The following is a 16,362-nucleotide window of genomic DNA, read 5'->3' as shown; positions in this document are numbered from 1 at the left end:
CTTTATATAACTAAGAAAGTAACTGCTCAAGTCCACCTATATTAACAAATGGCTTTAAAAATAATTTTAATAATAACATTTCAAAGCTAGAGACAGAGGGCTATGAATTTCATTCTTTCCCATAAGAGGCCATTATATTAACTCAGAAATCAAACATTTCCACGAAAATCCTCTGCAGAAAAATAACCTGATGATGGGATTATCATTTATTTTCAGCACAGTCTAGAAACTTAGCAAATGGCAAACTTATCACCCCTGTGAGTCTGATAACTGCATGGACTTTCAGTAATTTAAGACAAAGGATAGCACAGTTTAATGGAGGTTTTTATCACATAGAACTATGAATTTCTATACAACACACGTATGGTATGTGTATTTGGAAGAAAATCAAGAGATATCACCACAAAAGTCAATGTCCCATCATTTGAAAATTCTTATAAGATGTACAAGATGTGTGGAGCAGCAGTGGCATGTTTGGCCCAGAAAGTGTCAGATTAGGCTTTTGAGGCCTTCTACTTCTGTTTCTTTGCACCAAAGCCCACACTTGGATAAAGTAGTTATTGCTTTGGAGTTTTCACCTAGAAAACCTTAAATCAGCAACTTCATGGAGCTATCTCCAAATATATACATATTGGTGTCTATAAGCCATTCTGTGCAGTTCTCAGACTTTCAATATTACTATCTTGGTAAAGCCAGCTGCTGGTCTTATGACTTCTGTCACTGACATATCGTCATGCCTTGGGAGTAATCAAAATACTAAATATAACATCAGGCCCCTGATGCTCTTGCAATGCAATCACTTTATTTAGCTAATTGTTGTAGATAGGGTCTGACCCTTTGCCCCCCAGGCTTCTCTGTCCATAGAATGAATTCTCCAGGCAAGAATACTGGAGTGAGTAGCCATTCCCTTCTCTAGGGGATCTTTCTCACCTAGGGATTGAACCTGGGTCTCCTGCATTGCAGGTGGATTCTTTACCATTTGAGCCACCAGGAAAGCCCTAGGGTATTTAGTAATTATGGAGAAGGCAATGGCACCCCACTCCAGTACTCTTGCCTGGAAAATCCCATGGATGTAGGAGCCTGTTTTTCATTTGTTCCAAGTTGTGAAAATTATTCGAATTTAATTTCTGATTACAGAATACTTTCTTTTAGAAGGCTAAAATAAAGTTCCTAAATATCTTTTATGAAAAAAAAAACTTACTTTGAATTAAGTTATTTTACAGACACTCCATATATTTTGAAGCAGTTTTTACACAGTGATACCTACCATAGTGTCTCTTAATGAGCTTCTTCTAATGTGTCACATAAATACTGAGAACTCCTGTTTACACATCTATTATTAACTGTATCTAGGTGTCCATGCACTGAAATATTAGTAGGGTTCCAACACAAACTCAGTAATTATTCTCTTTTTAGTTTCTTTGTTTCAGCTACTTGTGTATTATTGTGCAAACCTATTTTGTCACCTCACTGATTAACCTACAAGGACCATAATTCCCAGAAAATTGTATTGCTTGCAGATGAAAATAAATTTCAGAAAGGAGTGTATTTGGGTGAAACAGAGAAAGTACAGGATACTATAATCATCTCATCTTCTCTTTATTTTTCCCCTCAATGTCTTTTTCTACCTATTGGTTCCAGGCTCTGGTTTTAACCAAGAAATTTCCTTTCCTTATCTTTTTTTTCCCCTTCCACAGCCAACCACAAGTAATGATTATACTCAAAAACTCCTTTTCTTCCTCTCATTAAAGTTTTAATTTATATCAGATGGTCTAGCTGGATTCAAATATAAAACTGCCTTTATTGAACCACTAGCTCTACTAGTTAGTACCAACTTATTCTCAATCTAGTTAAATTTTCTTTGCCTTAGCTTCCTCAAACTTCAGAGAAGTGGCTTGTTATAATTAAGAAATAAAATACTACCTTAAATAAAGTACTTAATATAGGGGTTTCCACATATAGTAAGCACTAAGTAATATTAGCTATTTAATTGTCCTTTCATATAAAGATAACGTCAACCTTATAGATCTATGATGATTTTTATGAGAGAACATTTGTATAGAACATATCACTCAAAATATATTCTAGCAATGATGATGATACTTCATTCTTTAAAAAAAAAAAAACTGTCACAGAGTTTTAGCACATTCATAATGTCAAACTGTCTTAACAATTGAATAACATAGTTCTTAATTTGTATTCTGAAAGCTTGAAAGTCAAAAAGAAAACATGCCAACTCTTCTCTTATGACACTATTTAAAAGCATTTCTGAGACTTTAGAATGATGCTAAGAAGCGTGAGACTATAGACTTTAATGAAATTATAAACACAGACTCAGTTGACATGGCAATGCAGTCAGGAATAAAGGTGAGTCTGTTTCTACCACGGTTAGCACTGTATTTCAACACGTCTCTAACTGGCTTAACCAGAGTCTATCTGTAGTAATTAAAAATATATGTCTTGTATTTCTGTACTCTTCACTTTTATATATAGGGTGTGTGTGTGTGTGTGTGTGTGTGTGTCTGTGTGTGTGTCTGTGTGTGTGTGTGTGTGTGTGTGTGTGTGTGTGTGTGTGTATGCTCAGTCAGGTCTGACTCTTTGCAAACCCATGGACTATAGCTCACAAGGCTCCGGGTTTCAAGGAATTTTCCAGGCAAGAATACTGAAGTGGGTTGTCATTTCCTACTCCAAAGGATCTTCCTGACCCAGGGATCAAACCATCATCTCTTGTGTCTCCTGCATTGGCAGGCATATTCTTTACCACTGCACCACCTGGGAAGCCCTATATATAAGGTTATCATGTAATATTTTTGTGAAAAATCAAGCTATCAACAATATTATTTGTTGTTCAGTCACTCAGTCATGTCTAAATGAGTCTAAACACCTCAATTTGTAGTTAAGAAAATGAGACTTACAGAGATTAAAAAAAAAAAAATCTGACAAAGAGAAAACATAGAGAAACTATTCAGAAACAACAACCGTGATTAATGTTGGTGCTACCAGGGTTTCTCCTTTTCCTTGGATACACTGGGAATGGGCTTAACTGGGTTTTCAATCTATGTTTGTCTTTCCTCTGTCTTGTTGTTGTTCAGTCGCTCAGTCATGTCCAACTCTGCAACCCCATGGACTGCAGCACACCAGGCTTCCCTGTCCTTCACCAACTCCCGGGGATTGCTCAAACTCATGTCCATCAAGTCAGTGATGCCATCCAACCATCTCATCCTCTGTCATCCCCTTCTCCTCCTGCCTTCAATCTTTCCCAGCATCAGGGCCTTTTCTAATGAGTCAGCTCTTCACATCAGGTGGCCAAAGTATTGGAGTTTCAGCTTTAGCATCAGTCCTTCCAGTGAATATTTAGGATTGATTTCCTTTATCATTGACTGGTTTGATCTCCTTGTAGTCCAAGGAACTCTCAAGAGTTTTCTCCAACACCACAGTTCAAAAGCATCAATTCTTCAGTTCTCAGCCTTCTTTATGGTCCAGCTCTCACATCCATACATGACTACTGGAAAAACCATAGCTTTGACTATGTGAATCTTTGTTAGCAAAGTAATGTCTCTGTTTTTTAATATGCTGTCTAGGTTTGTCATAGCTTTTCTCTCCTGTATACTCTTAAAAGATAATTTTGTTCATTCATAGCAGGTGTTTCATTCTAATCATTACTGATACTTTGGGTAAGATAATTCTGTGCTTCATTTAAGAGGAAGAAGGGGCTGTCACATGTTGTAAGATATTGAGAAGCATCCCTGGATTTCTGCCTACTAGATGCCAGGTACAGCTCTCAAAACCAATTGTGATAACCAAAACTGTCTCCAGATATCTCATTCGCTGGAGAACAAAATAACCCCAAAAAGCCACTTATTTATGGATTAGTTTCAAACAGTCCCCAACTTAGCCTTACTGCTTTATTTCATGTCCTAACTTATTTCAATATGGTCTTCTCTGATACCATTTTAAGCTCAAGCTGAGTTTTAAGAAAATTTTAGTAATAATATCCTCAAAAATTCCCTATATTAAAAATATTTTTTAAAGTCTCTACCTCTAACATGAACAATATAATAATGATCAAGAAAATCACATTTAGTTGTTAAAATAATTAAAATAGTATAGACATTGACAGATGGCCCACAAGGTTTACTACTGAAAATAATAGCTTAAAGTGTCAACAGATTTGGTGGTCTTGGTCATATTGTTATACTGTGGAGGTAGTGGGGGAATAAGAGATATTCTTTATAGTTATCTGGCAATTACACGTGGTTTTGGCAGTGGCCAGAACTTAATGATGCAACAGATACTAGATAAACCTTGTCACAAAAAGGTAAGATGCATTTGTCATTGTCCAGACAGGATAACAGACACCATTCTAAAGATTTCCAGAGAAAGGTGTTTAATATAGCTAATTGACAACAAAGTACTGGAAGGACTATGATAGGCCTTTTCAACATTTTATAAAATCAGGGCTTCTGGGTAATCAATTATTTGACTAGACTACTATGTCCCTTGTCAAAGAGCCCAAGATTATAGTTATTTTGTTCTAAAATAAAGTATGTGTCCAGGAGAAAAGATGTAAAGTATATTGTTCATTGAATTTATTTTATGACATTTGATAAGTCCTTGGATGTGGTGCTGTCACGAGTATCTGTGGCAGAAAAAGGCAAATTCATAAAAATCCATAAAAATCAGTGTCTATACCAGTAAGAAAAAATTACCATCCCTTTTAGGATCTAAGGAACTTGATACAATAAGTTGCCTTCTAATACTTGACTGGTTCCTCCTGAAACTGCTGACATATTGGTAGCTCATGACTGTTTTCTGCCATTGGTAGGATGGATCCTCTGCGGTGGCAAGAAAATAGATTAGCTCAAAGAGGGGAAGCCCATGTTTTTTTAGTGCAGAATAATCTCTTTATCCCCACTGCCATAAAATTGTATAGATGAATTCATTGAGCAACAACCTTGGTGTTTAAGAAAGAGGCTAACCAAATCAATGGACATGAGTAAACTCCAGTGATGGTGATGGACAGTGAGGCCTGGTGTGCTGCAGTCCATGGGGTCGCAAAGAGTTGGACATGACTGAGCAACTGAAATGAACTGAACTGATACAAACAGAGTAGGCCATCTTGTCTATTGCCTTTTGAGACCCTACTCACTAATGGTACTGCCTAAATTTGGATGACACACAGATATCTTATATTTTATGCCTATTGTGAAATATTTATCCATGCATTTCTCCAAAATTCTTTGACATCTTTTAATAATGTTCTGTTCTTTACATATTTTTTACCACACAGCCAAACCTTAAGCAACTCTCCAAATTTAATATATGCCTGTTAACTCTGAAAATCTTTTAATCAAAGCAAAGTGAACAAGACACATTGGTTGAATTTCTGCCCACTTGAAGGATTTTGTTTCATAATCTTTCAAGGTTATCTAAAACCACTGTGGTAATGAGAAAATAATGACCTTACACATTACATCAGACCTTGGAAAACCATATGTAAACTACGTCCAAGTATCTTCTTCCTTAGTGCTACAGTTATAGGGAATGTAGTATGAAGCCATAGAAACGTATTAAGAGAAATAAATCAAGGTAGCAGGAATGGGTGCCTTAGAACTCTATTATTTCTGTTTATGCCAATTCACAGTGTATTCATCACTAGTACAACAATTTAATATGTAATTCTTCCATTTGTTTAGGGATTCTGATAATGCACATTTGATTTTTACAGCTTGTCTGATACAATAACATCAGGTTTAAGGTGCAACACCTGGAATACATAGTCCTTGATGTTTTGTAGTAAAGCATTTCATTTTTGTGAAGACCCAAGGGCGAGTTCTCAAAACATAAATAGTATCTTGGGACATGGCTTTCTTAAAATGCCTTAGGGTTGGCACTGTGATTATACTTCAGGGCTTGCTAATGGCTCCATAAATCATTCTTGTCTACTACAAATTCTTTGGGCCATTGAAATTACCGTATCTCAAAACCCAAGGAACAGAAAAGTTTGTATGTAGCCTGAATCTGTTGCAGAGCATTGGTTTGCTTTGATCCTCATTTAAACTGGCAGTTCAATAGATAACTTGGAACATGATACTCAAATGGGTAAACACTGCCTCCCAAACAAAAAAGGAAGACAATGGTACCAAGTAATGTGTGTATAAGTATGTGTGTTGGGGGTGGGAATACATAGCAGTAAAAGATGTATTAACTTTTCTCTTTTAATGAAATATTCTGACAAGCCTTAGACCATTGGAATATAACAATTCACAGAGAGTAACTGGAAATTTATAGAATTCTTCTTTAAGGGGATATAGTGTCCATTCATTAAATAACACTAGATATGTAAAGGAGCTGCTCTTTGGCAAATGACATCCAGGTCAGATTCAGAGTTTTCCTGACTATACAGCCATGTAACATTTTATTAGATGCCCATCTATTTCATTTCTATGATCATATAGATACCATCAACAAGCTCTATATATGAAAACACTTATTTACTGTTCCAGCTCTGCTCTCATTAGAATAATTATGCCCACCTCTTCGCCTCTACCAGTCCAAGATTCCACTATGCCATTTGAAACTGGGCACATTTCCTATCATCAGATGTGCAGAGGACAGTCAACACAATGATACTGGTGCTCCACTCAGAGATGCATTTTATAATGTTAGATTGAAAGCAGAGAGTCTAGGTATTCTTAGGGTATATCTTTGTGGTGGTGGAGTTAAACATTCTTATATCCTTATAATCATCCATTTAATACTAGAAAGTTTCTGTTATTTTAGTGTCAATAAATATAGGACAATTCTGGATCCAAGGAACTGAGTTACTCTAGTAAACACATTATTTCTGGATTTGTGTAAAAACACCAATATCAACAAATTTAGCCTAATTGAATGTGACATCCTGTCTTTCTTGGTCTATATCAGGGGTTGGCAAACTTCTTGAACACAATGATAAATATAGTAAGTAGGCTTAATGGCCCTGAAGTTTAGGTTATAACCACTCAATTCTGCCACGGTAGCATAAAAGCAGCCATTGACATATATACACAATGATTACATGGTTGTATTGCAATAAATCTTTATTTATAAATATAGATGGGCATACATAATTCCACTTTCTGACCCCTGATCTTAAACCCTAAAAACTTACTCACTACTACATTTACCAGCTTTTTACTGAAATAACATAGCAATTAAAAATATTTAGGGCTATCAGTTATCTCCTTCTGGTTCAGACTCTACATTTGCCCCCCTGGATCAAATGTGATGGAATATTACTCTAAGTCTGAGACTGGGTCAGTGAGATGCAGTAAAAGGGTTGGGTTGGGGGGTAATCTCTTCCCTTTGAATGATGACTCTATAGCTGATGTCATTATAGGGTCTTCAAGCAAAACAATGCCAGTGTCCTCCTGACAGAGGAGGGCTTCTGGAGACTCAAGAAGATTTGGATGAGTTTCTGTGATTTGAGTCTTCATATAAGCCCTCATCACAGTTCTCAGGGTCCCATTTCTTTACCATCAATTTTCCAATTTTCAATAAGAGCAGTAAGTTCACGAATCAACTTACATTTTAATTTCCCCTCATGTAAAGTCTAATTTGGGGTTTGAAGTTTAGTTGCTATATTATTATATTGAGATAAGATATATTTGTATCATAATCATAGGAAGTTAGTGATTTTCATTCTGTAATTTGTGCTGAAATTTTGAAGTCTGTGCTTGTCCTTTTCCCCTTAAACTTATATTGCTAGAAATTGCTAGCAAGCCTGTGTTATTGTATTTCCCACTAAAAAAGTCAACTGAAGCAAGCAGAAGTGACTAATGAATTAAATAATTAAAGTTACCACATACATTTACATTATCCCATTTTCCTCTGGCAATGACAATATTATCACTTCCAAGCCTAGTCAAGTCAGGAAATCCACCACCGACTGCCACCTTTAAAGATCAATTTTCTGTGACTACTTTTTATAGCAAGTGAAGCATCAGAGTCTTCTTGACAAAAAAAAGAAAATAATAAAGATTTCTAAATATTCCAAACAGAGTAGAATTTAGTACAGTGAACTAACTATAAATCTAAATCTGTCATAAACAAGTGAAGAAATAAAGAAAAGAGAGGCTAGTTCTTGAGAAATGAAATTTTGAGAAAAGAAGGTCATTTCAACCCTTGGACTGGAACCAACAAACCTGAACTGACTACAGTGTGACTGAAGTTACAGCACAGCCAGTGCAAACTGCTAGAGTGGTGCTGAGCAGCAAGTTTTCGAATCCTGAAGTGAAACTCCTGCTGAAGCAAAAAGACAGACTATTCTTTTTTTTCCGTTTGACCATGTCTCACCTTAAGAAATTCCAGAGTAGACCAGCTGACAATGGATTTGAGAATGTAGTCTGCAGTCTTCCAGTCCCTGTAATACAAAGCAGAGAACAAGTAAGTGAAAGAGGGGCTGTAGTCAGTGATAACTATCTCACAGATATGTAGATAGTCAAGTAACTAGGATCATCTAGACATAAGCATCACATGTATGTTTTAGTGGAACAGACAAGTTTCCTGGAAGGTCAACAGATCATCATTCAGAGGTTCTGCCTTAACAAACAGAAAGATGGCAATTCTGTGTGATGGAGGAGATCATGCATAAAGACAAGCAGTGCTAAAAAATGTTGTTGTCTCCAATAGAAAATTACCTGATAAAGAGGACATAAAGAGGTTTAAACAAAGACCTGGAGAAGTAAAATAATTTCTATGGGGAATAATTCATGAATTATTTATTTTTTACATATATAGTAAAGGAATATTTTTGATCATAATTTATAAATTTATTGACTTGTGAACAAATATAAGCATGCAAAAACCCTGTAATCAATTTATAACTTTTTTCCTAACACTAAGCTCTGCGATGTGAGTGTATAGAGGGGAAGATATCTTACAATGTCTTAATTAGATTGCATCTGTTTGAATTAACCTCTTCATGGCACTACTTGTAAGTGAAAACAGCCATCTCTCCCCATGCAGGAACATTTGTGAGGATATTGTTATTGACTACATCATCAAATTCCCATAAGGAGGAGAAAGTATAGATCAAGAGCATTTCAACACAGTGAAAAGGTGATGAAAAACTTTTAAAAATATAGCAGTAATACTAAATTCCAAACTGTCACATCATTACCTGAGTTGAAGTTTATCTGACAATATATTATTTCTAAAAAGTTAATTCTAGTTAAGCGCTGAATAAGAGAATTAAAAATCTATGAGATTAAAAATTATATCCAGTATTTACTGCTTGATACTTGGAAGCCTCCATCCTTTATTTTCCTTCTGGTTGCACCTTTTAACAAGGCCATCCCCATGGGTAGGAAGCTATTTATGTGATATAAAAGCAAGGCAATGTTCCCTACACCAATATATGGTCCACAATAGAACTTCGTTTATATTAAGCTCTGAAATATGTGTCAGAATTATAAACTTCTCAAAATTCATCATTATTTTGATTATGTTTCCATATATATATGTATAGATTTATAGTTATTTTTTAAAATAATCAGAATTCTAGAATGAAAATATCATGTCATAAAATTCTTTAAAACATATATTTACTTTATACATACCAGTATTAGTGTGTTTTAAGGTAGGCCAAGATACAGGAGATGGGATCAAAAAGATTACAATTTGAGTAATTTGAAAACCACATTTAACTTTTGTTTCTTTCAGAGCTTGGGATATACCTTAACTTGAAGTTCAAAGTAAATAATTTTTTTGAGGTTAATTAGAAGTTAATGGGAGGTAAGAAAGGGATATTGGCCCATGTGGATCATAGTTTTATCACTAATTACTCAATATTTTGGCGTTATTTTTTATAGACATGTGATCCACTGAATGACCCATCCAAATATGGTGACAAAAAGAGTAACACAAATAATTGCTACTGACTCAGCACGATGCTTCTAGCCCTTAAGGCAGGGGGGGAGATTAATAACAGAAAACATACAGCTTTAATGAATTTATGTTCTTCTGTGGTTCTCAGAATTACTCAAATGAACACTTGCTTTCCAACACCTCTTTGAAATAGCATATAGAAGCAGTTACATACAAGACACAATACCATTACTTTCCAGGAAGATTATACCAGTCAAGGACTGCAGCAAAACATTACAGAAACGGATAACAGCTAATAGTCAAGAGAACTAGCTTCTGCCAGTAAACTTGAAAAATTCATTTAATCTTTATGGGTTTATGTGTTCTCATATGTAAGAGGAGATGGTCATATTTATTTCATCTGCCTCATTAGGTATGCTGAGAATCAAATGATTAGCATGACAGCTATAAAGTTCTTGAGAAATTTCCAAGGTTGAGGATAAAGGTTAGGATGGTATGGTACAGTCAGGACATAATGGACCTGTCATCCAAGACTCAAGTTTGCTTCAGTGTAAAGAAGACTGCAGAAGTTATGAGTCATACCTAGGCGAGCACAATAAGAACGTTCATGGAAAGCACTTTAAAAAACAACCACGCACCCCAAGACTAGTAATATTTCTTTTTTTTAGTGATGAACTCTGACAAATAAAATTATAGCTAATTACCCAGTGGCCTTTGTTTACTCCAAAGGCAGAGCAGAATGAGCAATAATAGCACTGTGTGGAGTAATTACTAAGAATATTAAAGAGGTATGAATGGCTTGGCTCATAGCCTAACAAAAATTTGATCAAGGAATATGAAGGAAAATATTCCCTCAAAGCCCACTTAAAACCATTTACCTAAAATCAAGGAAATAAATATCTGCTTATTGTGATTTGGGAGACAGGAAAGGATTATAAAATAACCTTGATACCAGAGTAAATAAAATTTCAAATATAATATAACTTCTTTTCAATGATCTTTTAAATAGGAACTTATTTTAGCCTAAAGTTATGTAAATATTTATGATGATTTCCATGAAATTGTAATCACTTGATCTATAAATACAGGTTCTGTTATGAAAAAAGGAAAAAGAGTGATTGTTACATTTTCCATCATATTTTGGATGGTTGAGCATTGCCAGGGAAAACCCAAGTATTGTTAGTAAAACTGTTCGTTGTAGGGGTAAAAAAGTCATGTGTAACTGGAAAACTAAAGAAATGGTATTTGTGATTGGATGAATGATATAAATATTTTAGATTTCATTGGTGAAGAAGGCACATGAGGTAGACATACGAGCATATACAATATTTTTAAAGCAAGAGACAATTTTATTTTGTTGCCTATAGATTTCAGATAATATGATAATAAATTAAAAGAGAAAAATTTACTTTTGGAGCCTTTGGTGGAGAAGAATTCAGAGGAATAATTTTAGCTAGGAATAAACTGCAATAAATTTTTCCAGAGAATGAGAATTTAAAAATGTTAGTATTTAGAAATGGGGTCCTGACAATTTACTGACACTTTGTGAGCTAGAAAATATAATGAAAGAGAATAGAAAAATGATATCAATGTTTTTCAGTTGCACATCATAACAGAAATGGGAAACACAGGGACAGGGTTGAGTTGGAGAAATATTAAGAACATATTGAGGTTTAGCTTTCAGCAAGTTTTAATAATATTAAATATGTGTTGGAATATGTGCCATGTTCAGACACATCTTGGTCTGAAGCATTTTGCATACTGATGCCAAAGGATACTTACTTAAATTTTTTTTTTCCCCAGTGGGTTTTTTTTTTTTTTCCAGTGGGTTTTAAAGTTTTTATTTCAGTTTATTTTTTTTACCTTAAAAAATAGATTTAGTAGACAAAATCAACTACTTATTTTACATTTTAGAATATTCTAACTGGAGATATCAGTGAAACTTGCAGAATAAGATTCCAAAAATCTAGCACTCCATAGATATAACAAATAAACTGGCAAAAACTGTTGGAATAAAATTTTTTGGAATTCTAGAAACTAAGGAAAATCTTATAGCAACCACAGGAATGCATAATCAAGAAAAACTAGCTGAAAAGAAAAAAAGAAAAAAAAACTGGCTAGATCTCAATAAGAATAAAGAGTTTTGTGGTATTTAACATATACTGGTCCCCTCCCTCTTTCCAGCTCAGTGATTGCTTTGAAGATAACAACCACATTTCAGGTACAGGTACATGTACCTAAATTTGAAGAATGAACCTCATTTGCAAAGAGTAGTGCTTGTGTGTTTTGCTTATATAGTGACTTCATAGAAGATGTCTGAAGGGCTTGTCTTGGTCTATCTCAGAACACATCCACTGATGAGGCAGATACTCAGGAGGTATTTGTTTAAAACATTTACAGGCAAATGAATTAGTCTAGTACTACCTGAGGCAATGGATAACTGTTCAGGAAAAACAAAATAACCAAAATGATTGTCAGGAAAGCTGAGTAATGAGATGCCTTTGGAAATACGAGTTTTGAAAAGCTCCAACATATCCGTTGGAAACTAGAAATTCATGAACACATGTACACATGCACATTCTCAAAAAAGACCTGAAAATGCCCTAAGTTCTTACCTATGGCTTATACTTAGAATTTGTGCAAACATGAAGTGGAAGTGAGTTGTAAACCATCCAACTGTGTGTAGAAGGTATGTCCCAGAGTCTGTCTTCAAAGACTTGAAGATACGTTTTGAACCCAGGTATTTAAGGAAATCTATGCCAACCCCTAACTGAACACAAGATAAAGGAACAAAGACTTGAGCAGCCACATACAACAAATAATGCAGACATTACAAATCAGTTCAATATAGTTGCTAAACATACCCTGGAGATGAGAGAGAATCTTTTTATCCAATATTCTATATTATAATTTTCAAATTGTCCAGTTTTCAACAAAAGTTATGAAAAATGTAAATAAACAATAAACCATGGCATACATGCAGGAAAATATAAGCAATTAACAGAAATTGTCTGAGGAAGCACCAACACTGGACTTACTAGATTAAGACTTTAAATCAATTATTTTAAGTATGCTCAAAAGCTAAAGAAAAACATATGCAACAAAAGGAAACCAAAAGAAAATTGTCTTATCAAATAGTTACTCCATAAACAGGCAGAATTTACAAAAAAGAATCAAACTAAAATTCTTGAAGCAAAAACTGCAGCAAGTGAAATGAAAAAAAAAATCACTATAGGGTTTTCAAAGCAGATTTGAGCAGGCAGAAGAAAGAATAAAAGAAAACATAAGAAAGGTCAACTGAGAATTGATCAGATAATAGAAATAAACAAGAAGGATGCAAAATAAAGATTGAGTCTTATGTGACACCATCAAATGTACCAACATACACATACTGTGAATCCAAGTAGGTTAGGAGAGAAAGAAAAGAACATAAAGAGTATTTATATAATAATGGCCCCAAACTACCTAAATTTGATTAGAAAAATTAACCTATACATTCAAAAACTTCAGTAAATTCCAAGTAGGATAAACTCAAAGAGATCCATAGCAGATACATTATAATGACACTTTAGAAAGACATGGACAGGGAATCTTAGAGGTCCTTCAAGAGAATCAACTTGTCAAATAGGAGACTCTCATTAAGAATTGCTGCCAACTTCTCATCAGAACTTATAAGTGCAGAATGCAGTGGAATGTTACATTCTAGGTGCTCTAAAACAGACAAAATTCTTAGCCAAGAATTCTACACACAGAAAAACTACTTCAAAATTGAAGCAGAAATTAAGATGTCTCAATAAAATAAAAGCTATGACAGATTGTCACCATTAGGCCTGCCCTATAAGAAATTTTGGGCTTCCCAAATGGCCTCAGTTCAGTTCAGTTGCTCAGTCATGTCTGACTTTTAGTGACCCTGTGGACTGCAACATCCCAGGCTTCCCTGTCCTTCACCATCTCCCAGAGCCTGCTCAAACTCATGTCCATTGAGTCAGTGATGCCATCCAACCATCTCATCCTCTATCATCCTCTTCTCCTCCTGTCTTCAATCTTTCCCAGCATCAGGGTTTTTCCAATGAGTAAGTTCTGTACATCTGGTGGCCAAAGTATTGGAGTTTCAGCTTTGGCATCAGTCCTTCCAATGAATATTCAGGACTGGCTTCCTTTAGGATTGACTGGTTTGATCTCCTTGCTGTCCAAGGGACTCTCAGGAGTTTTCTCCAACACCACAATTCAAGAGCATCAATTCTTCATTGCTCAGCTTTCTTTATGGTCCAACTCTCACATCATCCACACATGACTACTGGAAAAACCATAGTTTTGACTACACAGACCTTTGTCAGCAAAGTAATGTCTCTGTTTTTTAATATGCTGTCTAGGTTTGCCATCACTTTTCTTCCAAACAGGAAGTGTCTTTTAATTTCATGGTGCAGTCACCATCTGCAGTGATTTTGGAGCCCGATAGAATCCACTCGCCAAGCAGGAGACATGGAATCAATCCCTGGATTGGGAAGATTCCCTGGATGAAGAAATGGCAACCCACTCCAGTATTCTTGCCTGGAAGTTCCCATGGACAGAAGAGCTTGGTGGGCTACAGTCCATGGGGTTGCCAACCGTCAGACGTGACTAAGTGACTTAGCAAAGCACAAAACGTCAAGTTAACAGCTTGTCAAATTTGGTAAAGGAAGGTTCCTTCTCCCAATTTGTCAACTACCAGTGGCTCCTTTGTTAAAAACAAATCACTAATTTTAAGGTAGTTAAGTAGCTCAAATAGTAAAGAGTCTGCCTGTAATGTGGGTGACCTAGGTTTGATCCCTGTGTTGGGAAGATCAACTGGAGAAGGACATGGCAATGCACTCCTGCATTCTTGTCTGGAGAATTCCATGGATAGAGGAGCCTGGTGGGCTCTAGTCCTTGGGGTTGCAAAAAGCTGGACATGACTGAGCGACTACTACTTTCACTGTTACTTTTCAAATTATTCATATCTATTCTTACAGTTTATTTTGGGGTGTTTTTTAAAGAGATATTTTCAAAGAGATATTTTTAATATGCTTTACAAGCTTACTATATTTAGTTATATATTTATTTTGAGTTATCCTTTCATGTATTCTTGCATGACATTGTTCTCATAGTTCTTGATTGTGTCCCATGCTGGACATTGTCAGCAATTTTGTTTTCTCACATTGTCTTTTTCCACTGTGACAGCATTTCATTTCATCCTCTCAAATTTCTCATTCTACCTTCCATGTTTTATATCTCTGCTGCAGAATTTATAACTTTTCCAATTGTGTCTTCCAATTGCTAGTTCCCCACTTAGTTGTCACTTGTTGCTGTTCAGTCGCTCAGGCATGTCCAACTCTTCGAGACCTCATGGATTGCAGCACACCAGGCTTCCCTGTCTAACACCACCCCCTAGAGCTTGCTCAAACTCATGCCCATTGAGTCAATAATGCCATCAACCATCACATCTTCTATCACCCCCTTCTTCTCCTGCCTTCAATCTTTGCCAGCATCAGGGTCTTTTCTAATCAGTGAGCTCTTCGCATCAGGTAGCCAAAGTATCGGAGCTTCAACTTCAGCATCAATCCTTCCAGTGTATTTTCAGGATTGATATCCTTTAGGATTTGATCTCCTTGCAATCCAAGGGACTCTCAAGAGTCTTCTCCAATACCACAGTTCAAAAGCATCAATTCTTGGGCACTCAGCTTTTTTTATGGTTCAACTTTCACATCCATACATGACTACTGGAGAAAGCATAGCTTTGAATAGATGGACCTTTGTCAGCAAAGTAATGTCTCCACTTTTTAATATGCTGCCTAGGTTTGTTATAGCTTTCTTTCCAAGGAGTCAACGTTTTTTAATTTCATGGCTGAAGTCACCACTGGCAGTGATTTTGGAGCCCAAGGAAATATAGTGTGTCACTGTTTCCATTGTTTCCACATATATTTGTCATGAAGAGATGGGGCAAGATGCCATGATCCTCATTTTCTGAATGTTGAGTTTTAAGTCAGCTTTTCCACTCTCTTCTTTCACTTTCATCAAAAGGCTCCTTAGTTCCTCTTTGCTTTCTGTCATAAGGGTGGTGCCATCTGCATGTCTGAGTTTATTGATATTTCTCCCAGCAATCTTGATTCCAGCTTGTGCTCCATCCAGCCCAGCATTTTGTGTGATATACTCTGCTGCTGCTGCTGCTAAGTCGCTTCATTCGTGTCTGACTCTGTGCAACCCCATAGACGGCAGCCCACCAGGTTCCCCCGTCCCTGGGATTCTCCAGGCAAGAACATTGGAGTTGGTTGCCATTTCCTTCTCCAATGTATGAAAGTGAAAAGTGAAAATGAAGTTGCTCAGTCCTGTCCAACTCTTAGTGACCCCATGGACTGCAGCCTACCAGGCTCCTCTGTCCATGGGATTTTCCAGGCAAGAGTACTGGAGTGGGTTGCCGTTTCCTTCTCCAGTGATATACTCTACATATAAGTTAAATAAGCAGGGTGACAATAC

The 16,362-nt window shown here is 36.0% G+C and overlaps 1 protein-coding gene across 1 annotated transcript in view; it reads right to left on the bottom strand.

The window, feature by feature from the left end:
- LOC122703124 overlaps positions 1–16,362 on the bottom strand; it is a 176,506-nt gene that overhangs the window by 23,722 nt on the left and 136,422 nt on the right. The window contains exon 4 of the mRNA XM_043917192.1: positions 8,338–8,404. Within this exon, the coding sequence (XP_043773127.1) occupies positions 8,338–8,404 (67 nt within the window). The remainder of the gene's footprint in view (positions 1–8,337; positions 8,405–16,362) is intronic.

The sequence above is a fragment of the Cervus elaphus genome, chromosome 11 (genome assembly GCF_910594005.1).
Source record: "Cervus elaphus chromosome 11, mCerEla1.1, whole genome shotgun sequence".
NCBI classification, from domain to species: Eukaryota; Metazoa; Chordata; class Mammalia; order Artiodactyla; family Cervidae; genus Cervus; species Cervus elaphus.
This window is presented reverse-complemented; position numbering and strand designations above follow the sequence as displayed.